The 27,856-nt window shown below is 39.3% G+C and overlaps 2 protein-coding genes across 2 annotated transcripts; both read left to right on the plus strand.

The window, feature by feature from the left end:
* Positions 1-4,167: 4,167 nt before the first annotated feature.
* On the plus strand, positions 4,168-11,028 carry acta1a (actin alpha 1, skeletal muscle a). Its single transcript, XM_044189525.1, has 7 exons — positions 4,168-4,326; positions 5,605-5,744; positions 7,584-7,908; positions 8,910-9,071; positions 9,352-9,543; positions 9,681-9,862; positions 10,634-11,028. The coding sequence occupies exons 2-7, from the start codon at positions 5,616-5,618 to the stop codon at positions 10,775-10,777; spliced, it is 1,134 nt and encodes a 377-aa protein (XP_044045460.1). The 5' UTR covers positions 4,168-4,326; positions 5,605-5,615; the 3' UTR covers positions 10,778-11,028.
* A 4,279-nt stretch (positions 11,029-15,307) lies between these two features.
* ccsapa (centriole, cilia and spindle-associated protein a) lies at positions 15,308-27,620 on the plus strand. Its single transcript, XM_044189532.1, has 4 exons — positions 15,308-15,455; positions 17,265-17,646; positions 21,312-21,652; positions 22,361-27,620. Exons 2-4 carry the CDS (start codon positions 17,295-17,297, stop codon positions 22,538-22,540), a joined length of 873 nt encoding a protein of 290 aa, XP_044045467.1. The 5' UTR covers positions 15,308-15,455; positions 17,265-17,294; the 3' UTR covers positions 22,541-27,620.
* The last annotated feature ends 236 nt before the right edge of the window (positions 27,621-27,856 follow it).

Here is a 27,856-nt window from a genome sequence, read left to right on the forward strand (position 1 = left end):
AGTACAATTTCAAGGTTTGGTTTGGTTTATTTGGATCTCTTTTAGCTCAGAGTCAAGAATTTAAAATAAGCATACAATAATTCAACACAATTGTTGTCACACATGTATCATGTAGATACATGTATGCATGCACACACACACACACGTATAACCTACATACATTACATGCAAGGAATACTTGAGTATTTCCATTTTATACTTCTTTGTACTTCTACTCAACTACATTTCAGAGGCAAATATTCTACTTTGTACTCAATAGCTAAATCAATAGCTATAGTTGCAGATTTAGATTTTATACACAAAATATAAACATACTGTGTACAATGTGATGCGTTGTTATAGGTTAGACTGTACACAGGTTCAAATTTGCTCCATCTCAACCAGCTACAATATTAAAATGCTACTTACATGTTAATGCATCATTAATAACAATAATAATAATAATCCAATAATATCCATTCTGAAAGGGGCCATTCAGCGTAAACATACATTTACTTAAGTAAAATTCTGAATGCAGGACTTTTTTTGTATAATGGAGTATTTTTAAACTGTGATATTACTGCTTTTAGTAAGTGTAACAGTGTAAAGACACTGTGCAGCTTTAAAACTGCTCTAATCAATATTTATATTTTAACCGTGCGTGGATCAAATGACACGTTATTGTGTAACTGTGTGAAAGGAAAGTCCGTCTGGTGAACCCACATGGCAACACCACCAACTCTGCACTCTACTTGTGTTTTCCAGCCAACAACTTTACTGTTTCGATTCTCAGTAGTGGACTGTAACAAAGTACATTTACTCAAATGCTCTGAACTGAAGTACAATTTTAAGGTACTTGTACTTTTCTTCAGTATTTTCATTTTATGCTACCTTATACTTCTACTTCACTACACTTCAGAGGGAAATATTTGTACTCCACTACAATTATTTGACAGCTATAATTACTTTGTTACGCTTCAGATCGAGATTTTACAAACAAAACATGTTGATCAGTATATAAAATGTGATTCTGTTATAGATTTAACTACCAAAAAGTATAGATAAGAGCCTTGAAGTTCTGTTTACATGCTAAAGCATCAATAATAATGGTCTAGTAATATAATGATATAACACCGACAAACAAATACTTACTTTTGATACATTTTTACTTCTTCCACCACTGCTTTCACCTTTCTCATGAACTTCATTTTCCGAAGCAGGCAGTTTGTTCGGATCAAAAGTTCTGATAAACCCACTGAACACACTACCTACTCAGTGTTAACCACACTACGTTAGTAGTTTAATAAAGGCAAAATCACCGTTCAGCTCCATATCAGCCTCTTGAAGAGGATTGAAGGTTTGTTTTAAAGGGTCAAGAGCCAGAAAGGTCGACAAGCACTGATTTTGACCTTTTGCCTCTCTGTTGAGGCAGGTCAGAAGATAATGCGATCGTGTCTGTAAGAGGGAAGCCATTTTTTTTGCCACTAAATGTTTCAGTTATGTCTTCTTCCCCTTTTTTTGGACCGATGACTACAGTCTCCTGCCATAGTCTCAGGTCATCTTCTATATAAAACTCGCCCCGGCTTTTCTGATGATCCCGACACCTCAGCGGAGCTCAGTTAACAGTTGGATAAACAGAGCCGGGTCTGTTGGCTCGTTTTTTTTTTTGTCTCTCAGAGGATTTCTGTCTCAGTCCTCCGGCTGCAGCTGTCCGACGGGGGTTGGAGGTCCTGACGCTCTTGTTTTTAGGAACCGAAACGTCGCTCGGCTGCTGTGTGGATGTTGTTGCCGAGCAGCTTTTTTAAAAAAAACATTTCTGGCTAAGAGCTCTATTCGTTGATGTTTTTAAATCAAACATAGTTAAAGGTTTATTTGCTGAGTCGATGTGATGATAAGACTCTGATTGGCTGCTGCTGCTTTTAGACTTGGTCTGCCATTAGTGATTACACTAAATGTGATCATTCAACTACTTACTCACTGCTTACCCTTCAAATGACACTTCAACTTACATCTGCTTTTAAGTTTTTACACTCTTTTCAGGACTTGACTTCAACTGACATTTCGACTCCTTTTGGTGCTTACACTTTATGCTTACACTTCAACTCCTTTCAGTGCTGATATTACTGATAATGCAGATTTAACTCAGCGCTAAACACACAAATTGTCACCTCAATCTAACAACTGGTTTCAGTGCTTCCATTTTAACAGCTACTTTTTCCAGTAATTCAATAAAACTCACTTCAATGTCATTCAGTGTTTTTAAAGTTGAGGTACAGCTTTATTTCCTTTTAATATTTTAACTCTGGCTATTACTGCTATACAATGACTAAAGGTATGCAGACAGCAAAATGTATGGTATGTAAAAGTATGGAGTGTCTTACAATTTAAACTCCTTGTTCTACTTACACTTCAAATGACACTTCAACTGACATCTACTTTCAGGGATTACACTCCTTTCAGGACTTGACTTCAACTGATATTACAAATTTTCTGTGCTTTCACTTCAACTGATAATGCAGATTCGACTCAGCACTTAACACAAAATCTATCACTTGAACTTCATTCGACTTTTCACTTTAACTGCTTTCAGCTTTTCCTTTTGAACTGCTACTTTTTCCAGTAACTTTGTTTAAACTGTCACTTCCATTTCATTAGGTACATCTCCATTTCTTTTAATATGTTTAATTTCAGCTCTTACTGCCATACAAAGACGTTTCAATAGCTCCAAAGGCATGTCATTTACACTCCTTTCAGGGCTTCAAGCTTGCCTTGAAGCGTTTAAGTTTTGAATGAGAGTGTTTGCTTTTTGTCGAATGAAAGTGGAAAAATTTTAAATATGCAAACAGTAAAAATTAGAAGTATGCAGTATCTGACGATTCAAAGTCCTTATAGCACTTATACTTTAAGTGATGCTTAAACTGCTTTCAGCACTCACATTTCAGGCGACACTTCAACTCCTTTCACTACTTACACTTCAAATGACACTTCTGACCGTGCCTTTAGCTTTTACACTCTTTGCAGGACTTCAATTCAAACGACTCCTTTGTGTCCTTGAGTGTACTTACACTTCACGCTTAAACTTCATCAAACGCTTCGGCTTCTTTCAGCCCTTTTCACTTTCACTACAACTCCTTTCAGGGCTTTAACTTCATCTCACTCCAATTTCACTTCAACTGATACTTCAGTATCAACTCACTCAGCGCTTACACATAACTTTAAACTGAAACTGCAACTCCTTTCAACATTTTAGTTTTGACTGCCACTTTAACTTTTTTCGGTAATTCTGTTCCATTATACAGAATTACAGAATTAGTGTCCATTGTCTTTCAGCGATTCAATTTCAGGCGCAACTTTATTTGCTTTAACGTCTTCGACTTCAGATGCCATTGCCATACAAAGACATTGAAATAGTTTTAAATGTTTCAACTGCAAAGTTTCAGCAGCGCACGCAAATTTCCTACAGAAGATTTTTACCTTTTCAAGTTTATTTTTTTATTCAGTAACACATTAGTTACTTCTAAGCAGTAAGTTAAGCAGTAACATAACATATTAGGCTACTTCCCCCCAACAAGGGGTTCAAATTATGGCTATGAAATGTCTAATTATGGCTAGTGGGAAATATTACATGTCAATTTTCATATTCTTTTTTTTTATGTTAAACTTGGGAGTGATTTTATTGCTGATGACATACAGTAGGTATCGATTGTAGTTTTGTTGTTTGTTTGTTTGTTTGTTTGTTTGTTTGTATGATGTGTCCCAGTAGGCTATTTGCTACCTTTACATCAAGGACCACAATGGAAATAATAACATTAATTTAAAAAACAAACAAACAAACAAACAAACAAAAAAAACAACAAACGCTAGAGGCTTTGTCAAATGAACTAAAAAAAAAGTTCGGTAAAAAATGTTAAAAATAAACTTTATAGTTCTGAATGGGCGTGTGTACTTTCTGTAGACTGAATGTGTGTGTGTGTGTGTGTTAGTAGTAGTACTCCACACGCGCCGGTAACGGTCGGTCTGGTCTCGCTCCATACACGGGCTCGAGCGCTCCGCGGCAGCCTCGCGGGGGCTTCCTCTCCATATATGGCCCGCCAAGCGCGCGAGCTTCTGTGTGCATGCATGCGGCCGCCCTCCCGCGCGACCAAATATGGACGAAGGACCGGTTGAATTCCTGTCGAATACTCGGACATTCCTAACGGCTGTCTGGGGAGAAGAAAAAAAAACCCTCTCCGGGTGGTATGGACGAGAAGGTATATATAAGGACCCCGGTGGTCGCTGCCCGTCACCCCCTCAGCTGGAACCAGTAGCGGTTAAAGTTTCCTCACTGACAGCCGGAGACAAGCAGAGGTAAGTGGCTTGGAGGAGCGGGGCACCGGGATGGGCTGGGTGGATGGAGAGAAGGACAGAGGTGGAATTAGATGTTGAGTTAATGGAGTCTGGTTTGTTAGTTTAAGTGAGTGAAACAGATGGAGAATAATCCGGACTGAGTGGTTAACGGCTGGGAGCTGGCAGTGAACCGTAGCCTGCTTCTGTTCACCTTCAACGGTTAGAAAAAAAAAGCAGCTTTTATTGTGACAGGCAGCGGAAAACTTCCTGTCAGAGCCAGACCCGCTGCATTCAAGTGCTGTGGGTAATTCTGGTATTACGAGAGAACGACGCAAGAAACTGGGCAAATCGGAATTTTCTGTGACACCGAAATGTAATGTTTAAAGTACAGAGACTGCGCAAGCTATGTTATCAATTAGGGTAACAATTGTGATGTATTTTTTTTGTACGTTCTTTTTACATAACACATATTCTAACTAGCCAAAAACAGAAACGCATAATGAAAACGTGACAGCAGCTTAAAGTTCAGATGTAGGAGTTTATGAGGAGCAACTGAAGGCATCATTACACTAAATGAGGGTTAATGGCGTTTCTGTTTGCTTCTTAATGACAACATGTCATTACAAGCTGAGTAACTGTATTCAGCTGATTAACTACCCTCTGGTTTAATGATATACCGGAGCCAGACACTGCAGGGCTGAGAGTTATAGCCATTAGCCTTTGATTATTCATACAGTTTAAATATAACAGGGAGTGTATAGGAGAAAAAATCAGAAAAAAATAATGTATTTGTTGATAATTAGACTCCACAACTGAAGAAAAAGTAATAAAATAATAATTAAATATTTCCCCAAGACAGAACAGCAACAGAAAGGTTTCGTCTGCGGTGTAAGATAACATAAGGAGCAGCCAAAGCAAATCAATTTAGGTCAAAAAGAGGTTGTTTTGAAACTTTGGTGCTAGTTTTAGCAGCTGTAAACAATTTATAAAATTAAAGTAGATGATTTTGGTGACTAACGGATGAACTACCCGCAGAATACAATAATAAACACACTGTTAAACAACACGTAGCTATGGCTGTGGTGATGAATTATGTAATTCTTACATGGTCTGTGCACCTAAACATCACATATGCACAGCTCAGGTCTTTGGGGAAATACTGGCTCACCACTTTGCTATCGTTTCTGTGCATTCAGCTGGTAATTAAGGCATTTGTGAAGGCTAAAGTAAACCACAGGTGTTTTTGTGTGTATCTGCTGTAGAGAAACCCACCCCCCCCCTCTGACTTTCCCTCTCCAGCACCTGCAGACATGTGTGACGACGACGAGACCACCGCCCTGGTGTGTGACAACGGCTCCGGCCTGGTGAAGGCTGGCTTCGCCGGAGACGACGCCCCCAGGGCCGTGTTCCCCTCCATCGTCGGCCGCCCCCGTCACCAGGTAGGCACCCCCTCCACAAAAAAATGCATCTGTTATTTTATCATTCTGTAGTCACACACAGGACCTGACCCTTGACCTCCTGAGTTTTTGGCAGCTTTTAATCATGCTGAATATATGCTTCTTCTTTTTTTAAAGATAAGACAAATCTTTATTCACCTTTGAAAATCCGATCTATTTTAAATCTTAGTGATGCAGAAACTGTTGTACATGCTTTTATCTCCTCACGCCTCGATTATTGTAACAGCCTGTTCACTCGTCTTAATCTAAAAACTCTGACACGACTGCAGACTGTACAGGACTCAGCTGCTCGGCTGTAAACCAGGACCGAGAGCTGCGACCACATCACACCTGTTTCAGCCTCTTTACATCGGCTCCCTGTTGGTTTCAGGATTGATTTTAAGATCTTGTTGATTACTTTTAAGGCTCTTCGTGGCTCTAGATTATATCTTAGACCTTGTAATCCCTTATGAACCCTCACGCAGTCTGAGATCTTCGGGCAGGGGTCTCCTGTCCGTTCCTGAGTCCAGGATGGAAACTAAGGGGGACAGAGCTTTGGCCATCAGGGCCCCGAGGCTCTGGAACAACCTGCCCGAAGACATCAGGCTGTCTGAGTCAGAGTCTTCATTTAAGTCTCGTCTCAAAACACATTTTTATCTGAAAGCAGATCCTGATTTTACCTGAACTGGCTGCTTATTTTACTGTTTTTGTGTATTTTATGTACTTTATTTCTTTATATTTCATCATTCACTGTGGTATTTTATTTCTCTTGTTGTGAAGCACTTTGCACTTTGTTTTGATAAGTGCTCTATAAATAAAGTTTTATTATTATTATTATTGATTAACAAATCCAGGTGTTGCAGCAGCACAGAAATAAGTGCAGATAAATAGAGAAAAGTAGAAAAAATAAATAATAATAAAAGAATAAAAATAGAAACTATACGAGAGCAATTAAACTCGAAATTACAAGGCAAGCAGTTCACAAACACACAGTAGCCACAACCAGTGTACTTTAACTAATAGTGCAGTTAGTGACATAGTGGTGCGATTAGTAGCAGCAAAGTATATGATACCACCTACTGTAACAGCGTACATCAGAACAGTGTAGTATTCAGTAATTATACTTGTCTGTAGTAATATAGAAATATGATGTAGTACATTATGTAATAAAACATATAAATATAATATAGTATAATATCATATGGGATTTAAAATAAAATATAAGGTGAAATGTAGTAATATAGTATAACATAATATACAGTATAGTGCAGCAATATAGCATAGAATATAAAATATAATAAAGTATAGTATAGTAGAGTACAATATATAATAAACAATAATAAATATTATATGTATTTGTTGTGCAATATTTGCTTATCAGTTAAACGCTGGAGAGGGAGAGTAGTGTGAGTGTTTCCAACCCGAACAGCTCCAGTAATCGAGCGGCTTTTTGTAAACGTTTTGCGGGCTTTCATCTCCACCAAGGGCGTTGAAATCGCTTGAGTCGGACAGTTTGGACCTCTGTCCAGCTTTGCTTTAATCCCAGAAAATTGCGTGTTGAAGACACTCGAAGCACAGGCAAGCGCTGTATGTGTAAAACTTACAATTTGGGACTAAAACTCACACGTGTTGTTCGTATCGGGAGTGTAAGGATGGATCAACCATTGTTCATTCAGTAGCTTTAGTCACATTCAAACGCCTCGCCTCGATGAAGGCAAGACAGCTGGAAACGTTATGGGAGTAAAGCACTGTAAGTTGTGATTTTGATGGACTTGTACTGAAGTTATTCTCAAAGTTATAAAACATTCATAACTTCTCCGCTGGTTTCCCTCCTCCCCTCAGGGTGTGATGGTCGGTATGGGTCAGAAGGACTCCTACGTGGGCGACGAGGCCCAGAGCAAGAGGGGCATCCTGACCTTGAAGTACCCCATCGAGCACGGCATCATCACCAACTGGGACGACATGGAGAAGATCTGGCACCACACCTTCTACAACGAGCTTCGCGTGGCCCCCGAGGAGCACCCCACCCTGCTGACGGAGGCCCCGCTCAACCCCAAAGCCAACAGGGAGAAGATGACTCAGATCATGTTTGAGACCTTCAACGTCCCCGCCATGTACGTGGCCATCCAGGCCGTGCTGTCCCTCTACGCCTCCGGTCGTACCACCGGTGAGTCACACACACACACACACAAGAAAGGATTATTAGAACACAGGATTATAACTTATAATAAGAAAACAATTTTCTATGACAGTTAAATTATGTTTTCACCTGTCAACATTGGATTTGCAGGATTTTTGCATTGTGAATTGGTTTATCCAAAAAGAGACATTAGGTTGGTTTAACTGCTCACAAACTGTTTATCAATTAAAATTACAGAAAATGCACAATATCATGATATATATCAATATCGCAATATAATATTACAAACATCCCTTTGTCCATTAGCCTATGGGTTATTTTTTTAAGTAACCATTTGGTCTGTAAAATGTCTTTAAATTGCAAGCGGCCACAATCCGTAAGAATTCAGTTCATAATGATGTGAAGCAAGAAAAGTAATACATTTTTCAAGAAAATTTTACTTTTTAAAACAATTTTTACTCTATAAATGATGAAAATTAATAATTGACCATCAATATTAGAACCTCACTTGATTACCAAAATTATTATCTAACTGTAGAACAATTAATCGATCGATAGGAAAAATTAAAAGCAACAACTAGTCAAGCACTAGTCACATTTTTCGGTTTCAGCTCCTCTTATATCAGGATTTCGCGCTTTTCTCTGTTTTATATCATGTGAACTGAATACGTTTGGGTTTTGGACTGTTGGTCTGACAGAAGAAGACGTCTCTTTGGGCTCCAGGAAACTAAACGATTAATCAAAAAATGAATTGATAGATTGTTTGATAATGAAAATAATTGTTAGCTGCAGTTCTAGCTAACTATAGAAGTCAGTCAGTTTTCTGTCTGTGAAATAAACCAACTTTTTAAACGGTGAGACCCGATGTAGACCTTAGGGCAGAAATGCTGCACTGCATTAATAAATAAAGCATTAAGGAGGAAGTTGTAACTGAGTATTGATCCTGTTTTAAACCTTTTCTCATGGCTCATCACAGGGTGGATATAAAACCTCAAACTTAGATTTAACTCTTCGGTTTCTGCTCTCAGGTATCGTGCTGGACTCTGGTGATGGCGTGACCCACAACGTGCCCATCTATGAGGGCTACGCCCTGCCTCACGCCATCATGCGTCTGGACTTGGCTGGTCGCGATCTGACCGATTACCTCATGAAGATCCTGACCGAGCGTGGCTACTCCTTCGTCACAACCGGTAAACACTTCACTTCAGCACAAAACACAGCGGTCCAGTTTTATTTTAATAGGAAGTTACGCCTTTTCCTTCAGTTAGTTTAACAAAAATATGAAGCTTCCTGTTTGTGAGCTTTTAGTGGATGTGCCCCAAAAAAATGTGGCTAAAAAATGGCTTAGAAAAGGAAATATATTCAGTTTGATGCAAAGTCTTGATATCAATTCTCCGTCTTAAAACATCTACGCACTTAATTTACTTTTCGCATTATGCACAAAGTCTGATCTTCGCTCTCTGTTTCCAGCTGAGCGTGAGATCGTGCGTGACATCAAGGAGAAGCTTTGCTACGTGGCTCTGGACTTTGAGAACGAGATGGCCACCGCCGCCTCCTCCTCCTCCCTGGAGAAGAGCTACGAGCTGCCGGACGGTCAGGTCATCACCATCGGCAACGAGCGTTTCCGCTGCCCCGAAACCCTGTTCCAGCCCTCCTTCATCGGTGTGTAGTATGAGCTGTACTTCTCTTTTATTTGTGGAGAGAAGAACCGATGCAATCTGAAAGCTCAAGGTTGAATAATAAAAGGTTAAACGTTTCTTTATGTGTAACCCGAATCTCTCTGCCGTGCACCTGAACAGGTATGGAGTCCGCTGGTATCCATGAAACCGCCTACAACAGCATCATGAAGTGTGACATCGACATCCGTAAGGACCTGTACGCCAACAACGTGCTGTCCGGCGGCACCACCATGTACCCGGGTATCGCTGACCGCATGCAGAAGGAGATCACAGCTCTGGCTCCCAGCACCATGAAGATCAAGGTACGACAAACCCTCAACTAACCCTGCATCACCCGTGATCGGATTTGGACAGTTTGTGAAGATAGTTTACAAAACAGCCTCCACTCTTCTGGGAAGACCTGCCACCAGATGTTCGGATTTTCTCCCATTCAGCCACCACAGCATCAGTGAGGTCCGACACTGATGTTGGGCGATAAGCTCTGACTCGCAGACTCAAGTTCTTCCACACCAAACAAGGAATACCATTTCTTTATGTGTCCACATAATTTTGGCCATATATATATTGTAGCAGATCAAAATTGTGGGAAGCGGGCCAGATATTTATAGTTAATAACAGAAGCACAAAAAGCTACTTAACAACAGTCAATCCAAAATATAATCAACAGATCAACAAATATTTAAACTAGGGCTGCAATTAGGGATCATTTTCATTACTGATCAATTGTTTAGGCTATAAAATGTCAGAAAATAGTGAAAAATGGCCATCAAGAGTTCCCTGAGTCTTCAAATTACTCGATCGACAGTCCAAAATTCAAATATATTCAATTTACAATTATATAAAAACAGAAAATTCTCTCATTTGAGAAGCTGGAATCAGAAAATGTTTGGCATTCTTGCTCGATAAATGACTTGAATGATTAATCGATTTTCAAAATGATTGCCAATTAAATTTTCTGACTGAAGTAATCACGGAGTCGGTGGTATCATCATCCTATCTGTAATAATGTGATTATTTTACGTGCTATCAGGCAACAACAAAAAAAAACAACGTGATTTCCTTCTCTTCTGCAGATCATCGCCCCTCCTGAGCGTAAATACTCCGTCTGGATCGGCGGCTCCATCCTGGCCTCCCTCTCCACCTTCCAGCAGATGTGGATCAGCAAGCAGGAGTACGACGAGGCCGGCCCCAGCATCGTCCACCGCAAGTGCTTCTAAACGCGACGCCTCCGCAAGCAACGAGACGCTGCCGTCCCAGGACGAGAAGCGTCTAACCTGTACATATGTTATTTATTCCTTCCGTTATGCATGTGATGTTTTGAATGCGAATGATGTCCGGTGTGTATGTGAGAGCAAAGCGAGTGTTGGCTTTCGAGGTACGACACACTCCAAGTCGGACCAACTGAGACAAAAAAAAACACAGAAAAGACCAAAAAAGAAACGAGACAAATAAAATCCATTTATTTTCACGTGCGACTTCTGTCTGTTATTTCTGATTGTGAACACTTTGGATGTGTTTTAGGTTTGTTAGACCTAAAAAAAATATATATATTATATGAGGTTTATGTTTACTATTGCAGATATCCAGAGGTGGAGGAAGTACTCAGATCTTTTACTTAAACAGAAGTAGAAACACCACAGGGTAGAAATACTCTGTTACAAGTAAAACTCGTGCATTGAAAGTGAAAGTACAAAAGTATTAGCATCAAAATAAACTCAAAGTACCAAAAGTAAAAGTACTCTTCATGCAGAATGGTCCATTCCAGAAAAAAATATACATTTTATTATTGGATGTTAATTATTTGTTGCTGCAGATGTCTGATAAAATGTGAAATGTTACTAAACAAGAACTTAAATGCCTAAACATTTAGATTTAAATCTGATGAAAGAATAAGTAAACCAGAGTACACATCTGACATTCAGTGACAGCGTTTGGTACCGAACTGTTTTTAATGCTGGCTGTCAGACACATTTTGGTCGGTACTTAAAAAAAAGTGATGAGGCCTGATGCCCAGCCTGCCCTCTCATAGGATGCAAGCTACTTCCTTAACACAGGAGTAAAAGTGACATCACTTTGGACTTTCCTCTCATTTAATAGTCACTTTCTCGCAGAGTTTCTAAAAGTAACAAAGGCTGAAATGGATCAGGTTTCCCTCAAAAAAAATGGTGGGATCAGCCCAGATCCCGATCCTGCGGTTCGCTCTGGACGTCCGTATTTATGGCTAACGTTTTGGATAAATAGTCGGGTCGGTGTTGTCATCACTGATAGGACTGATGGCCTGTTAAAAATGTTCTTTTTCATTCTGCCTCAGTTGTCGCAGATCGCTGGTCTGGAGGATCAGATGTGGACTTTTCCAACCTGAGAATTAGGAAATCTTGGAGGACACACTAAATACTTGTGAGCTACTACTGAAAAGGATAAAAGATGACAAATAGTGACTCTAAATATCAGCCAGTAGGAGCATCACCACAAATATATCTGTAGACCATTAAAATTCCCACTCCACTGGTCCGAATCCAAACACACGAGTGAAACCAGGTTCATAATAAACTTTATGAAGCTCTTAAAGCTCCAAGACAAACACAGAGCTCAGGTCCAAGTGTTGAAATGAATCCAGCAGCACCTGTGTGCCAAACTAAACAATCTCATGACTTAATAACATTATTGTTAATATCCTCTACCTGCTGCTGGCTTCCTGCTTAGGCTCCTGTCAAAGCTTGTGACATTGTTCTTTTGAAAATGAATATTCTCCCGGCCATCAGGGGAAGCCTCTCTGAAACAAAACTAAGGCATGTGTGTGTCTTATATAAATAGTTTGAGAGTTTAATAAATGTCTGTCTCCATTAGTACTGGGTGAAATGTGACTCAAAGCCAGACCTCACAGGAAAAAGTATTACTTTTACTAGTGACGAGTACTGCTTCAGTTTGAGGAGAAGAAAACACTTTGTTTAATGGAGGTTTTCCTCTTTCTTACACCAACGACATTCGACATTTTTCATCTTGTTATTTTCAAGGTCAAGAATGAACAATTAAGATCAATTTTAAGCGAAAAACAGATACGTGCTACTGAGCTAGCATGTCAACAGACCCGTCTCCATGACAACAGGGCAAACTCCATGTGTGAATAATAATAATAATAAAACTTTATTTATAGAGCACTTATCAAAACAAAGTACAAAGTGCTTCACAACAAGAGAAATAAAACACCACAGTGAATGATGAAATATAAAGAAATAAAATACATAAAATACACAAATACAATTACTACAATTAATACAGTTGAAAACTATTTTAAAAGTTTAGTAAACTTCATTTTACTAAACATCTCACAGTAAGATTCAGAAACAGGACTTTGCCTTGGTGTGGTCGGTGCATAACGGGCACAATAAACACAGTAAGAGAAAAGTACTGCAAAAGTCAAGAATCATTAATATAAAATAGAAATGTACAGTAAATAAATATGTGAAATCTGTTTTTAAATGAAAAGAGCTGCGCAGTGTTTAAAAGAAAAGACGATGTGCAATTGTTCACAGTATGAAGAGAATATGTGCAAAAATAATATGTAATTGGTTAGAATTACATCTTCCTTAAAGTCCAACGACTTTAAAAGACTTTAATTTAAGAGTAGATTTACTCAAGTATTTAGTACAAATTCGAGGTACTTGTACTTTACCTGAGTATTTCCATTTTATGCAACTTTATACTTCCACTCCGCTACATCTCAGAGGGAAATATTGTACTTTTGGCTGCATTTGTCTGACGGCTTCAGTTACTTTACAGATCACAGTATTTCACACCCTTCCTGTCCAGTGAAAACCCTGTATCTCCAGATGTTTGTGATAATAATAATAAAACTTTATTTATAGAGCACTTATCAAAACAAAGTACAAAGTGCTTCACAACAAGAGAAATAAAACACCACAGTGAATGATGAGATATAAAGAAATAAAATACACAAAAGCAATAAAATAAGCAGCCAGTTCAGGTAAAATCAGGATCTGCTTTCAGATAAAAATGTGTTTTGAGACGAGACTTAAACGAAGACTCTGACTCAGACAGCCTGATGTCTTCGGGCAGGTTGTTCCAGAGCCTCGGGGCCCTGATGGCCAAAGCTCTGTCCCCCTTAGTTTCCATCCTGGACTCAGGAACAGACAGGAGACCCCTGCCCGAAGATCTCAGACTACGTGAAGGTTCATAAGGGATCAATCCTGAAACCAACAGGGAGCCGATGTCAAGAGGCTGAACCAGGTGTGATGTGGTCGCACCTCTCGGTCCTGGTTAACAGAGCTGAAGGATGAAGAGTTTCCTTCATGTGCTGAGAAAACACTCCTCCTCCTGAAGCTGAATGAACTCTTTAACCCCCCCCTCGGATCAGCTGGAAAACGCATCGTCACAGAGCTGAAAACAGGCTGTTTCTCTCATGAAAAGTTGACTTTTTAGAGATACGTGGTTCTCACGGGACGGCGACGCCACAAACACATGATGGTCTTATAGACCATGATGCATTGCTGCAGATTAAAATACCCAACAGTATATAAAGCAGTTAAAATGAGCTCAACCTTAAACATCTGCAGCAGTAAAATGCAACACACACATTAATGCAGCAGGAATATGAATCCAGAAACATCAGATATAATAAAACACTGACAGGGAACACTTTACTGCACAGTGAGGACTTTTCATACTTGATACTTACATACTTTTACTTCAGTAAGGTTTATCGTAGAAAAGGTTTCAGTCGTAGTCATCTGGACGCTGTTTTCAGAATCGAGACGGTTTCATTCTCAATTGTGAAAAAATGGGACAGGAACTAGAAATTTAAGTTACTCTGTGTTACATAAGCCCTGCCCTCAGGAAGGAGTCTACCTGAGTATCTGTTAATAACTAGTTTCACCTGAAACTGACCTAATTGTTTCCATGATGGCCCAGTAATCAGTAATCAGGCCTATTGTTTTCTGGCTGCACCTCCCTCATCACTGTTAAGTACCTGATTAGCATATGATTGGCTTGACCATGGTGCTGATACACTGTGATAGACTTTGGGCAGATTGAATCTCAGACCACCATTTCTGTTCAAAGAGGGGTTTTCTTTTTTCACAAAATGGCTTCTTTGACTCCTCTTTCAAACCAACTCTTCTCTCTACTTAGAATCTTCACCTCGCTGTCTTCAAATGTGCGGTTTGTAGCTTTTAGATGCAAATGCACGGCGCTCTGCAATCCCGAGTTAGCGTGTCGTCTGTGCTGATAAAGTCTTTTGTGAAGCGGCTGTTTGGTCTCACCTATGTACCGTTCTTTGCAGTTTTCTCACTGCACTGAATGGAGTAAACTACATTGCTCTGTTTTTTGTGTGTGCATCTTGTCCTTGGGGTGAACGAGTTTCTGTCTTAAAGTGTTGCCTGGTTTAAAGAAAACAGGAACATCGTGCAGTCTAAAGATCCTTTGTAGTTTTTCAGACAGTCCAGATACATAAGGGATGGAGCTTCAAGGTTAAGGTTAAGGTTTTGAACGCAGGACTTTTACTTGTAGTGGAGTATTTTCACAGAGTGGTCTTAATACTTAAAAAAAAAAAGGATCTGAATACTTAAGTGTATTTTCTATATAAGTCTCGAGATAGATGATAAACTGTGTGACTGATTTTGATGTTGTAAAGAGTCCCTCCTCCATATTCTGCCCCACCACGCGGAGGTGATGAGCTCGATGTTCCCCTTGCAGTTTTATTTTGAAAGTCTAACCGGAAGCCCGCGTGTTGTATGTTAGCTAACGGCTCTCGGTGTTCGCTGTCAGTCGGAGACGGAGAGCCGGAGGAGCGGGGCGATGCTAGGCTTCTCACCGCGGGACTGAAGGGACGGACCGGGTGTAAAATCAGAGACCGGACCCCTCTGGAATGAGGTCTTTGTGAGTAAAATGATTCCGGGCTTTAATATCCATCCGTTAGCCTCATATCTTTAAACCTCTCCGTGGTTACAAACGGGGCTTAACGGAGCAGGCAGGTGAGAGTAACGGTTGAGAATATGGCTGTAGCCCGTTTTCACACGACAACTGTAATTTTAAAACTCAAATTTACACACTTAAATGTCTTTTTTTTCCACCTTCAACAGACACTAGCGGCTGTATTGTTTTTCTCTGCGGCTTACATTTTGAAAAGACGATGTTTCGGGGTGTGACTGAGGAAATAAAAGCCATCAGAACAAGAGACCCATTTCTGTCTGTATTTCAGTTAAAATACACCAATAAATCTGCAATAATTAGCTGCTTGACAATAAATTGATGTTAGATGTTGTCCCGGTTCTGTCCTTGGATCAGATGTAGTCCAGCTCAGATAAATAAATAATTAGTGTAGCTTGTTTTCACTAAAGATAACAGGTATTTAATTTAGATAATAAAATAAAAAGGAAAGATGTGTGTAGAGGAAATAGTCTGTTATTGATCGTGTTGTATGTGTAGTACAGTCAGTAGTAAGACTATAATAAGCTCTGCTCTGAGTATTATCTGTTGTGGAGGGGGTGGGTGGGTGGGCGGGGCTTACAGGTAGACCACACCTGTCAGAGCCACGTCACCAAGGGCTCAGAGACATACAAATTAATTAATTTGGTAAAATGTTGTAAGCAGTGGTGGAATGTAAATAAGTACAATTACGCAACTACTGTATTTAAGTACAAATTCGAGGTACTTTACTCGAGTATTTCCATTTTATGCCACTTTATACTTCCACTTCCACTTTTTTACTCCACTGCATTTATCCGACAGCTTTAGTTACTTCACAAATTAAGATTTTTGCATGAAAAACAAACGAAGATCTTATAAAATATGATGCTTTGTTACATATTATAACTACAAAACAGTTTACACGAGTACAGCTGAAACGATTAGTCGATCAATCAGTTATTTCTCACTATTTTCACAAGTCTTACAAACCGAACGATCGATCGATCGATGGAGGAAAGAATCAGCAGATGGATCCAGAATGAAGATAATCATTAGCTGCCGTTCAACCAGCTGCAGCAGCAACATCCTGCTTTACATTAATGCACGAGGAATAATAATCTGATGATATAATATATAATTTTATAACAGTCACAGGGAACGTTTTACTGCTTTAATACTTTAAGTATTATACTCACATACTTTTACATAGTATTCTTATTAGTACTTTTACTGAAGTAAAGGATCTGAATACTGTTTTAGACAGTGCTGGTTTTCAGTTTATTATGTAGTTAAATACGCTGTATGTATGGACCTTGATGGGTTTGATTTTGAGAATCAATGTCCCATTAAGAGATAGCAAGGATTAAAGAGAAGTATGATTCGATGTTACGTTGATTGACAGGTGTCTCAGCCTATCACAGTGCCACCTCAAGTTTCACCTGGGCTTCATCCCTTTTGCCTGAAATAGTTTCAGGAACTGGAGAGATCAAAGCTTCAAAACTCTCCTTCAGTGACCCCATGTTTGTTTTACAGTTTCTTTCACCATTAGGAGATTAAAGTTAGCATGTTATATATCAGTTTTTAGTTTTTTTAATTTACTGACTTTACTGTAGGTATTAATTCACTGGGAATTCTTGTGCTTGATTACAGAATCAGTTTAACTTCTCTTGCCTTCTGATAACAGACTACACTGCCCATCGGGCCTAATCCTGTTGAGTGCCGCTCGCAGCTCTCCGTTTTTATTTCATTATTTCATTCCCTCCTCTGCTTTCCCTCCAGTGTTTCCAGACACGAGCAATAACGAGAACCATGGTCACCAAGAAAATCCGGACGGAGTACATGAAGAAGTTCAGGGATCCCAAATGGGAGACGTTTTCCAAATGTTACGAGGACTCTCTGAAGTACCGTCTGACCCGGAGGGTGATGGAGCATTCCCACAACCCCTGGTTCTGGGAGGGCTGGGACTGCGGCTCTGACTCCAGCGGCTGGTCCACGCCGAGGCTGACCAGGAACAAAGTGGCCCCCCTGTCCCTCCCACTGCCGACGTCCTCGGAGGGGAAGCAGAGGCCGTCCAGTCCGGGACTGAAACCTCCTCCTGGGGACGGAGAGACTGAGGTGGGAGCTGGAGAGGCACCGGTCGCAGACGCTGCACCGACCGCAGGTGAGCAAACTGTTTGTGATAATTTTGCTGACTTTCAGTGGTGAAACGATTAGTCGATTCATCAGAAAATAAATAGACACCCATTTGAATAACTGATCAATCGTTTAAATCATTTATCAAGCAGAAATGCCAAACATCCACTGGTTCCGGCTTCTCCGATGTGAGGGTTTGCTACCGTTCTCTTTGGGTTTTGGGCTGTTAAAGAAGAAATTTGAAGACGTCCCTTTTGGCTCTCAGGACTTCTGATGCGCATTTTTTACAAACTTCTAATGTTGTGTAGTTTAATAATCAGAATCAGAAATCAGAATCAGAAATACTTTATTGATCCCCGAAGGGAAACTCTTTGTTACAGCAGCTTTACGTCAGTGCACACAGGAGAAAGTGCTAGGAAAAAATATAATACAATACACTATAAAAACTATAAAAACAGGTCAGAAAATAAATTAAGTACCAAGTGGGTATAAGTATAAAATAAAATAAGTGTGAAGTACCAAGTGGGTTTACCGGTATAATAATGCAATGTAATAATATAAGTAGTAAGTAGTATTGCAACAGCAGTAATGGAGGTATAAATAATAAATAGGAAAAAGCTAAATATTGCACAGGAGTATTACACGGATATTGCACAATTATTTCAAGTACTGCAGAGATGTTGATGATCAATGTCCAGTTTAGTGACTTAGGGTCATACAGACTGACACTTAGAGGGAGGAGTTAAAGAGTCTGATGGCCACAGGCAGGAATGACTTCCTGTGGCGCTCTGTGGTGCATTGTGGGGGGATGAGTCTGCCGCTGAAGGTGCTCCTTTGTTTGACCAGCACGTCATGGAGCGGGTGGGAGACGCTGTCCAAGATGGCGTGTAGTTTGGCCAGCATCCTCCTCTCTGACACCACCGCCAGAGAGTCCAGCTCCACCCCCACAATGTCACCGGCCTTACGGATCAGTTTGTTGAGCCTGTTGGCGTCCGCTACCCTCAACCTGCTGCCCCAGCATGCAACAGCATACAAGATAGCACCGGCCACCACAGTGCTATGTGGTGGCCAGTGCTATCCTGTAATAAATTAATAAATAAAATAAACAACAGATTAATTAGTGTCTAATTTAAGCTTCGTCAAGTCTGAGTTATAGATATCCACCGTCAAAATGTGTATGCACACTCACTCTCAGTCAATGTGCTGATTGTTTTCTCGATTCATTGTTCGGTCTGTAAAATGTCAAGTCAGATGTCATAAATGTCAATCACAAGTTCCCAGAGTAAATGTGGCATCTTCAAAATGTCTAGTTTTGTCCGATCAACGGTCCAAAACCCAAAGATCTTCAACTTAATACATAAAGGAAACCAGCAAATATCCACATTAGAGAAGCTGAAACTAAAGAGTTTTGATTGATTTTCTGTCCGTCGACTAATCGTTGCAGACAATCATTCATTCAACCAATAACGTCGGTGCTTATTTGACTTTTCATGGAGCAAATACTTGCAAAAACCTGCAAAACTAATGACACTCCCATCTGCCTACTTTGTGTTCGGCGCTAATTAGCAAATGTTAGCATGCTAACAACTTAACTTAAGATGGTGACAATGTTAAGCTTTACCTGCTAAACATCAGCACGTTAGCATTTAGCTCAAAGCACCGCCTCACAGAGCTGCTGGCGTGGCTGTGGACTCTCGTTTCACTACTCTGACAGTTTAGAGACTAAACAGTTAGTTAGAAAAAGCAATAACCAGATTAATCCATAATGAAAATAATCATCAGCTGCAGCCGTCGTTCAGGGGTTCTGAAACTCTTAACGAACACGCATTAAACCAAATGCTCACGGTCGATCAGGTTGCACTGTAAGGAAACTAATCTCACCTGGGACGAGATTCATACGACTGTCTATACTTAAGTATAAGAGTGTTCCTGTTTGCACTGATTCCTCTGTTTCCTGTCTCGCTTCCAGGAATATTTTGGGATAATCTAACAGACCCCCAGGAGGAGTTTCTTTGTGCTCCTGTGTGAGCGTCACTCTGACAGTATGAGGGCCAGAGACTTGTTTACCTCAAGAGACACTGATGCTAAAAATATTTGTGGACTGAAGGTTCAGTGATCAGATGGGACTGTTTCCTCCCGTTCAGACAGATATAAAGGACCTATTGTGTCATTTCCATGGCTACATTTCAGACAGGAGGGTGTCTGGGGACCAGCTCTGAAATTCACCACCACAAATTTATAGACGGTCCATAATACAGTATATTTAGCAATATAATAAACTGAAAACCAGCATATTATATTTGTACCACATCCTGTTACAGTGCACTCTGTTGGAGGAATAAATGCAGTATATTGTAATCTTCTATGAACTGTCATGTTAAGGGTACAAATACTTGTACAAGTGCTGAAACAATATGTCGATTGACCGATTAGTAGAAAATTACTATGCTGCAACTATTTTGATAAACAACTAATAAAAATACCGTTTTCAGGTACTGAAATATGATAATGTGATGCTTTTCTTTGTCATATATGATAGTAAATTGAATATCTTTGGGTTTTGGACTGTTGGTCGGACAAAGACGCCATCTGAATAAGTCATGACTGAGAAATAATTTTTCACTATTTTTCGACAATTTATCGACAAAACAATCAAGAAAATATTCTGCAGATTAGTTACTTTACATTACTAGTTAAAACTTAATGCAAAAATAAGTGTAGGAACATAAAAACTAGGCAGCATGTTTTGGGATGGGCAATAATTTAATCTTTAATAATTTAATCTTTTCGACTTTCAGTATAAACGCAGTTAATCACAAAACTAACATTAAAAGGCTATAAGCTTTAAAAACACATAAACACATTAATAAATATCTAAAAAAAGATACTCGAGGTAACGATAAATGCATCAAAACATTTTACCAACAAAAAAAATCGATAATTGATTAATAGTTTCAGTCATTTTATAAGCAAAAATGTAAAAAAAAAAGTTCCCGTTTCACACCTGTAAGGATTCGCTGTCTCATGTGGTCGTAAACAAGCAATTTGAAGACGTTAACTTGGGCTTTAGGGAACTGTGACGGACGTTTTTCACTGTTTTACAGATCAAACGATTAATCGATTAATCGAGAAAGTGATGGGCAGATTAATTGATAATGAAAACAATCGTTGGTTGCAGTCCCTGTCCAAATTAATGTGTTCAAGCTGCAAAAACAAACAAAGAATTTCTTGTTGTTCGTTTAGTTTTTCTCATGTATGTGAACAGTGAAACACAGCTCAGGGCTTCGATCAGTTTGATTTATTTTATACGTAATTTGTGAGATAAATGAAAATGATCCTGCCGTGACTAAGATTTCAGTGGGTTTCACTACCGCTGACAGTAGAGTGATATCACTTACAGAAATTACATTCCTTAAATCTAAATGTGTTTATTTTCATTCGTGATGTTATACGTGTGTGTGTATGTACGCTCAGTTCAGGACGGGATCTCTCTGCTGAACTGAACTAAGTTAACCCTGACAAAGTATCAACACGACAATCATCAGACTACTGCACGACGTGTAAATCATCAGCATGCACGTAAACGCCTGACAATCAATCAGAAAATCGACGAGAAGACGTTTCTTTGATGAAATCTTTGCTGTGGCTCTGACCTGCGGTGTTTCTGTGTGTCCTGTAAACCGGCTGTTCTAGAAAACGGTGTGAATGAAGCCAGCGGTGCTTCGATGGCGGCGGCCCCAAACAGCAGCGGGCCCTCAGACGACACGGCGGCGGACGATGGTCCTGCTGACACGCCGTCTTCTGACGGAGAGCCTGTAAACCCGGCGCCGAGACGACGTCGCCGCCGCCGCACCCCTCGGCCTGAGCCGGGACACCGGGACAGTTCCCATGACGACGAACCGGCTGTCGTCCGCAAACAGCAGAGAGCGAAGAGCCAACCACCGATCAGCACCAAGGAGCAGGAGAACCGGAGGCCGTCCGGCCGACTGGACTGGGCCGAGACACAGACGGAGGTCAGGAGGACGCCGAATGACGTGAGTGTTTGTCTCACTTTTAAATACACACTGATTAAAAACTTTTATAAAAACGTAACATTTATCAGGTCAAAACAGCAAGTTCAAGGTCCGTACGAGTGGATTTAGTCTTATTAACTCAAATAAATCCAACTTTATATCGCAGCTGACCATTTTCCAACACCACCCTCGGCGTTTGTGATGCTCTTGCATAATGTAATTTAAAAAGCATTGTTGCACTACTACTTATTACTTACATTACTACATTGTATTATTATACTGTATTATCATCATCAACCGGTAAACCCACCTGGTACTTCACACTTATTTTATTTTATACTTATACCCACCTGGTACTTCATTCATTTTCTGACCTGTTTTTATAGTTTTTATAGTGTATTGTATCATATTTTTTGCTAGTACTTTCTCCTGTGTGCACTGACGTAAAGGTGAGCTGCTGTAACAAAGAGTTTCCCTTCGGGGATCAATAAAGTATTTCTGATTCTGATTAAAAAAGAGGAACAACCAAAGAGTTAGGATGTAAACTGTAGAAGCCGGAACAGTTTGAGTCTCTCAGAGCGGCTCGACCTCGTTCACGGGACACCAGAGAAGTGAAGCCGTGTCACCAAACACTCGGCAAGCATTAATAATAAAACACAGGTGAGCTTTTCGGAAACGACTCCCCTCTCCCTCTCTCTCTCTCTCCGCCTCTCTGGTTTCTCCTCTCAGAACAACACGTCCGACGCCTGCGTTCAGACCCGACGACAGTCCGACAAATGGAGCTCCAACCTGGACCGTCGGCGGGCTCGGTCAGCAGACCTGGAGAAGATGAGGCGGTCGCAGCTGACGGTGGTGAACGACCGCTGGATGACGGAGTACATGCGCTGCTTCTCCGCCCGGCTGAGGTAGAGACAGGAGCCAAACCCCGATCCCTGAAAACCAGGTTTACTCACTGGACGGTGGAGCAGGGGTCGTTAGTTCGTTCAGCTGAAACAACAAGACGAACTGAGGATCGCGTTGTCTCGTTACAGTCCATCAGACCAAAACGGCGCTCGCTGTCTTGTCTTGTCTTGTCTAAAGTCAGGAAGTAGGCAGAGCTCTCAAAATAAATTTCAATAAAACTACAGAAACAGAGGAAAGTTTTGGAAGACTTTACGATAAAACAGGGTTATGTCATGGTCATCAGATATAGATTCATCCCCCTTGACAAATCGCATTTTATTAGTTTCTTAGTTTGGTGAATGGCTCTAAATACTACAGTACCCATAAGCCCCAGTGGCTCTTCCTATGTTAAAGGGACTGGCTTACTCAGAACTATAGCCTGATCGAAACTGGATTTTTTAGGCTAATATTAATATTTAAAAAATCTGAAAGTGATATATCGGCCTATATATATATATATATATATATATATATCTTTTTTTACATAACAAACATTTTGATCCTGTACAATTTATAAAACTGGGACCAAGAAATGTACTGAGTGGGACATTTTACAGTGTAACTGTTCGATAGAGACAGTTTCTAAATCACCTGAAAAACGAATCTTTGGCATTTCTTTGTTAACATTTCTTGTTATTTAATATCAGCCGACATATATACGTAGATATATCTATAATAAGCTAATATCGGCCGGTCTTGGTTATCGGTCAGGCTCCAGTCAAACACTTCATCATCACCGTCACCAATGTATCCAAATTATTCAACCAGGAGAGTGTCATTTCTCTTTAAAGCGGCTATAATCGATATTTTTATAAGGTTTAAGAGTTGTAAATGCTCCATCATGCCTTTTAACTATGCAAAAAATGAACAGGAGTTTCACTTTGAACCCTGGTGACCTGATATAACTCTGCCCTCTTCTTTACTTTACGCATTATGTCCTTTATGATGAAGTAACGAGACGACGGGAACTGTGTTTTCTTGTTGCTTCAGTGTCCCTTCGAGAGCGAATCGCTGCTGTCGAGGAAAAAACAAAACCCAGCCACGCGCCCTGTTGAGTCTAAAGTTTATACGGTCATTTATTTTTAGACCGTGTGATTTAAATTTCAAGATATTCACCAAACATTAAACAAGATGGGATCGAGTACTGGCCGAGTCTAAAGATGCATTCATTATGGTTCGGCGACCTGATCCGTGATGGCAGAAGCCGTGGATCAGGGTTCAGTAATAATAATAAATCTTTAACCTTCTCCCCTCTGATAAAACACGACAATCAGCTAAACGCTAAAACACCAGCAGCTGCTTAAATAATCACTTCTAGCGATTTTACTATAAAAATATCATTAGTGTTTGAACCTGATAAAACACCTCTTTTAACATTCAGCATGATAAACAAAAATCTGATTTTAAACAATACGTATCATTGGATTTTAATGTGCTTTACAGGTCCAGGAGATCCCTACTTGTCTTGTGTGAAAGCGCCTCAGGTTGAATGAAGTTCGGGTCTAAATCTGACCGTTTAAAGGCATTTACGAGTAATTTGCAAAGAAACTTCCGCTTTTCAAATGTGTGTTTTCCAGCCGACGGCAGCGACGCGGTCTGCAGGAACAGTGTTGTTCTTCGGTCCGAAAACATTTTCAGACGCGACGGGCTGAAATAGTTTTCTGTGTTTCTGTCGAAGCTGTTCGCAGTTTGATGATGAACAAACATCAGAGAGAATTAAATCACATCCAGATCACTATTTGAATGTATTTAATTTCTCCGAACACACTGCTGTGCTTTATTTTAGCTGTTAATTCTTCTCTCAGACACATTTAGTCATTTTCACTTCTCTTTCACAAAGGCAGCTGTGTTTTTAACTCAAAGTGTTTGATTTAAGAGGCAGCAGAAAGGACCAAACTGGAGTATTTTTGATATTTGAGTATTTTGGATCTACAGACTCAAGTTTAGATTTGAATAAACTACGTAGAAACACAAGATTTATCAAATAAAATTAGTATTTAAGGTATTTTCTGAGTAGAAACTATATTTAAGCTGTGCTACCTTTCTAATAATCTCAGAGTTTAGTTTGCTTGTCTTCAGGGTTTGGCACATTGAGATGCAGCTTCTGGTTTACTTTGATTTTAACGAGAAATAATCTGCAGTAGGACCAATGAATCCAAGCAGATTGAATAACAAGAGGATTTGAGTTTAACTTCTTGGGGCTGATTGTGCAAAAGTAAGCTTTTTTTGCTTTTGCATAAGTTTTAAATAATACCTTTGTAAGATTAATTCAAATGCAACACTATAATATTGTTAATTCATGTTTAAGCTGAAGCTTATTTGGTTTCAGTATCCAGGGTTTCCTGCAGGTTTCTTCAGCGGAGGCGAACCACCTAAAAGACCATAATGTCACAAAGAATGAATTCACTTTTGTGAAACAACACATTAACGGTCGGGGGGAGCGAGCGGAGGCATTGATAAGGCCGTCATCAAATCACTAAACTGATCACACGGCTCGTCGGGATTGAGGTTTACGCCTCAGCAACTCTTTATTTTACAGGTCTGTCATTTCCCAGTTCAGTTTTTCTTGTTTCGAGTTATAATAAACAAAAGTTATGACATTTGTATAGAAATGAATGTGCTTTAACATCAGGCTCGTTTCCTAGAAAGAACTATGTAATTTGTAATACAGTAAATTAATGAACGAATGAATATTATTTTAGAGTTTAAATGGGGCTGCACCAATAATTACTCCAACTTACATGGTTCTTTACAGAAAGGATAACTGATTGTGAATTATTGGGGAATTACAGACCCATAAAATAAAGATTTATCACGTTTTTCCTGCTCGAAACCCTGAAATCAGTTTCCTCTTTCAGTTTGGCGTTTGTATCCAGCGATGGGATGAAAATGGGGGAAAGGGAATGTTTACAGTCAGTATATTATACATTTTAATGGATGTGAACATATTTTAGCGCCTTGTTGACGGATTTTAAACTCATCTGTTTCCATCAAATCGCACAGATTGTGTCATAGTGAAGAAAAGTTTGTTTTTCTGATTGTTTGTCGACTGTTTGATGTAACTAAAGATTGTAAACACACGTCGATGTCATCGTGACTCAAACTGAGGGCTAATGTTCATGACATCCTGCGAGTACACTTTTAAAACTGAGTGCATATAAATTCACTGAGAATGTTTATTACCGGCTGAACCTCGTCACTCTGAATGTGCAAAACTGTTTATTTAGTTTCATTTAATATTTTCGTTTTCACTCTTCAGCTGCGAGACGTCGAGGAGACAAACCATTTTTTAAAGCGTCCGGTCTGAAACAACACACTGCTGTTACTTTATTTTAACACTACAGGCATCGATTTGTGTTACTGTTCAAAAAACGGCAACTCCTAATATGATTTTACTCACATTTTCTCACTTTGTAAGAACAAAAATCAAGATTCGACACTGGAAATGTGTCGTTTCGGGTGAAATTTTCACATATTTTGGCATTTAAAATATGTGAACATTTAAAAAAAAAAGAAAAACGGTACATAAAGAATTATATTAAACAAACGCTTGGTGGGTCAGTGTCTTTAAAGCTGTTATATTCATCCAATTCTGTTGCTGTTGCTTATGGCTTTAGTGTCAGATGATGGTCCTGTTGTCGCCCTGACAAGAAGAAACTGACGGCTGAAAATATTAAGAATATGTTCCCTTGAAAATGATCAAAAAGATCAAAATAAACATCAGAATGGACATAAAATATCAACTAATGGGGGCTTCAGGTATAAAAATATTGATATTAACCTTCAAAAACTCACGTTGTTAATTCACTTTTTTGGTTTTGTTTGAAGCGTTTGTGGCTTTAATGTCTTCAGCGTGAACAGTCTCAGCTGTGTTTCTGTGTTTGAGGCTTCGTCAAAGTTCACTAAGAGGAGATTAAACTGTCAGCAGGTGAAGTCAAAACAGACAACTTTATTTAAAAGAAAATGTCAGATTGTTATTTGAACTCCCTAAAATCCAGTTTTCCTCTTATATTTCCACTTGATTAGCTTTAAAATGATTGAAATTATCTTGTTCCACGCTGTCTGACTGTGTTACATACAGTATTTATTCTACATCGGCTTGTTCCGACCCTTCGGTGAAGCTATATTTCACTAATATATAAAACATTTAGTTTTTTATGCATCATTTCACACACATTTTGCCCAAATTCAGCCCAACATAGTAGTAATATTAAGAGTTCTGTGAGTTTGAACAACGTTTGGCTGCACAGCACAAGTTAAGGGGGTTGAAGGGGTTAAATCAGAATCAGAAATACTTTATTGATCCGAGGGGAAACTCTTTAAAGGATCCTGAATGAAATGATATCGTAAGACAGTGTCAGAAGCAACTCTGAGACCTCGTTTTTCCGAACAAACAATAAAATGAAGAAAGTTCAGAAAATGTTTCAAACGAGCCAAACGAGCCCTTTACTATTTGTATTTAAATTGAATGACATACTTCAGAAAATTATCATTACTGTGTAGTTAAAAATAAAAAATAAAAGTGTCTCAGGCGGAAAGAAGCTGAAATTACACACAGATTGAATTCTGTACTGAGGTGAAGAGGTTCACGTGGTTTCGTGTTTGCAGATACTTTGTGGTGTGTTTTTGTTTATTTGATGAGTTTGAGTTTTGAGTCTGAACGTTCAGACAATCAAAGCAAAATATCCAAACTGTTGTCGAGCAGCTAATTCGACTGTGTATTTATAGAAAATCCCACATTTTAACTAAAAACAGGCACTAAAATATAAACTAGTTAAATGCACAGAAAGTTGCTTTTATTTGCTGGCTGTGTCTCTACTAAAGCTTTGAGTTTGTGTGGTTTATTTGCAGAAGATAATATGAAATATGTATCTCACATCTGAGTATTTTATCTCCAACTTCGTTTACCTTTTTGGTCACTGTATTTGTATTTGAAAACATGCACAACGATATATATATAGATATATATATATATATAGTTATATATATATATATTTTCATCCACTTTGCTGTGAATAAATCATATTTGAGTAAAATCACATTTGAATAGTTTGTATTTGTGTCTTTAATTTTTCTGAATATGGAATTAAATCTCAATTCTGTCAACATAATTTCACCAAATTCAGATTATTTAGCTGTCGAGGTTTAGAGGAGCCATCGGGTTTTATGTTATTTTGTAATTTTCAGTCAATTCTCCGAAAGTCTGAAGTTTGTGCTTGTGTTCAGATCGCACGCAGTGGTGGAACAAGTATTCGGTTCCTTTACTGAAGTAAAAGTACCAAT

The sequence above is a fragment of the Siniperca chuatsi genome, linkage group LG3, assembly GCF_020085105.1.
Source record: "Siniperca chuatsi isolate FFG_IHB_CAS linkage group LG3, ASM2008510v1, whole genome shotgun sequence".
In the NCBI taxonomy this organism is placed as follows: domain Eukaryota; kingdom Metazoa; phylum Chordata; class Actinopteri; order Centrarchiformes; family Sinipercidae; genus Siniperca; species Siniperca chuatsi.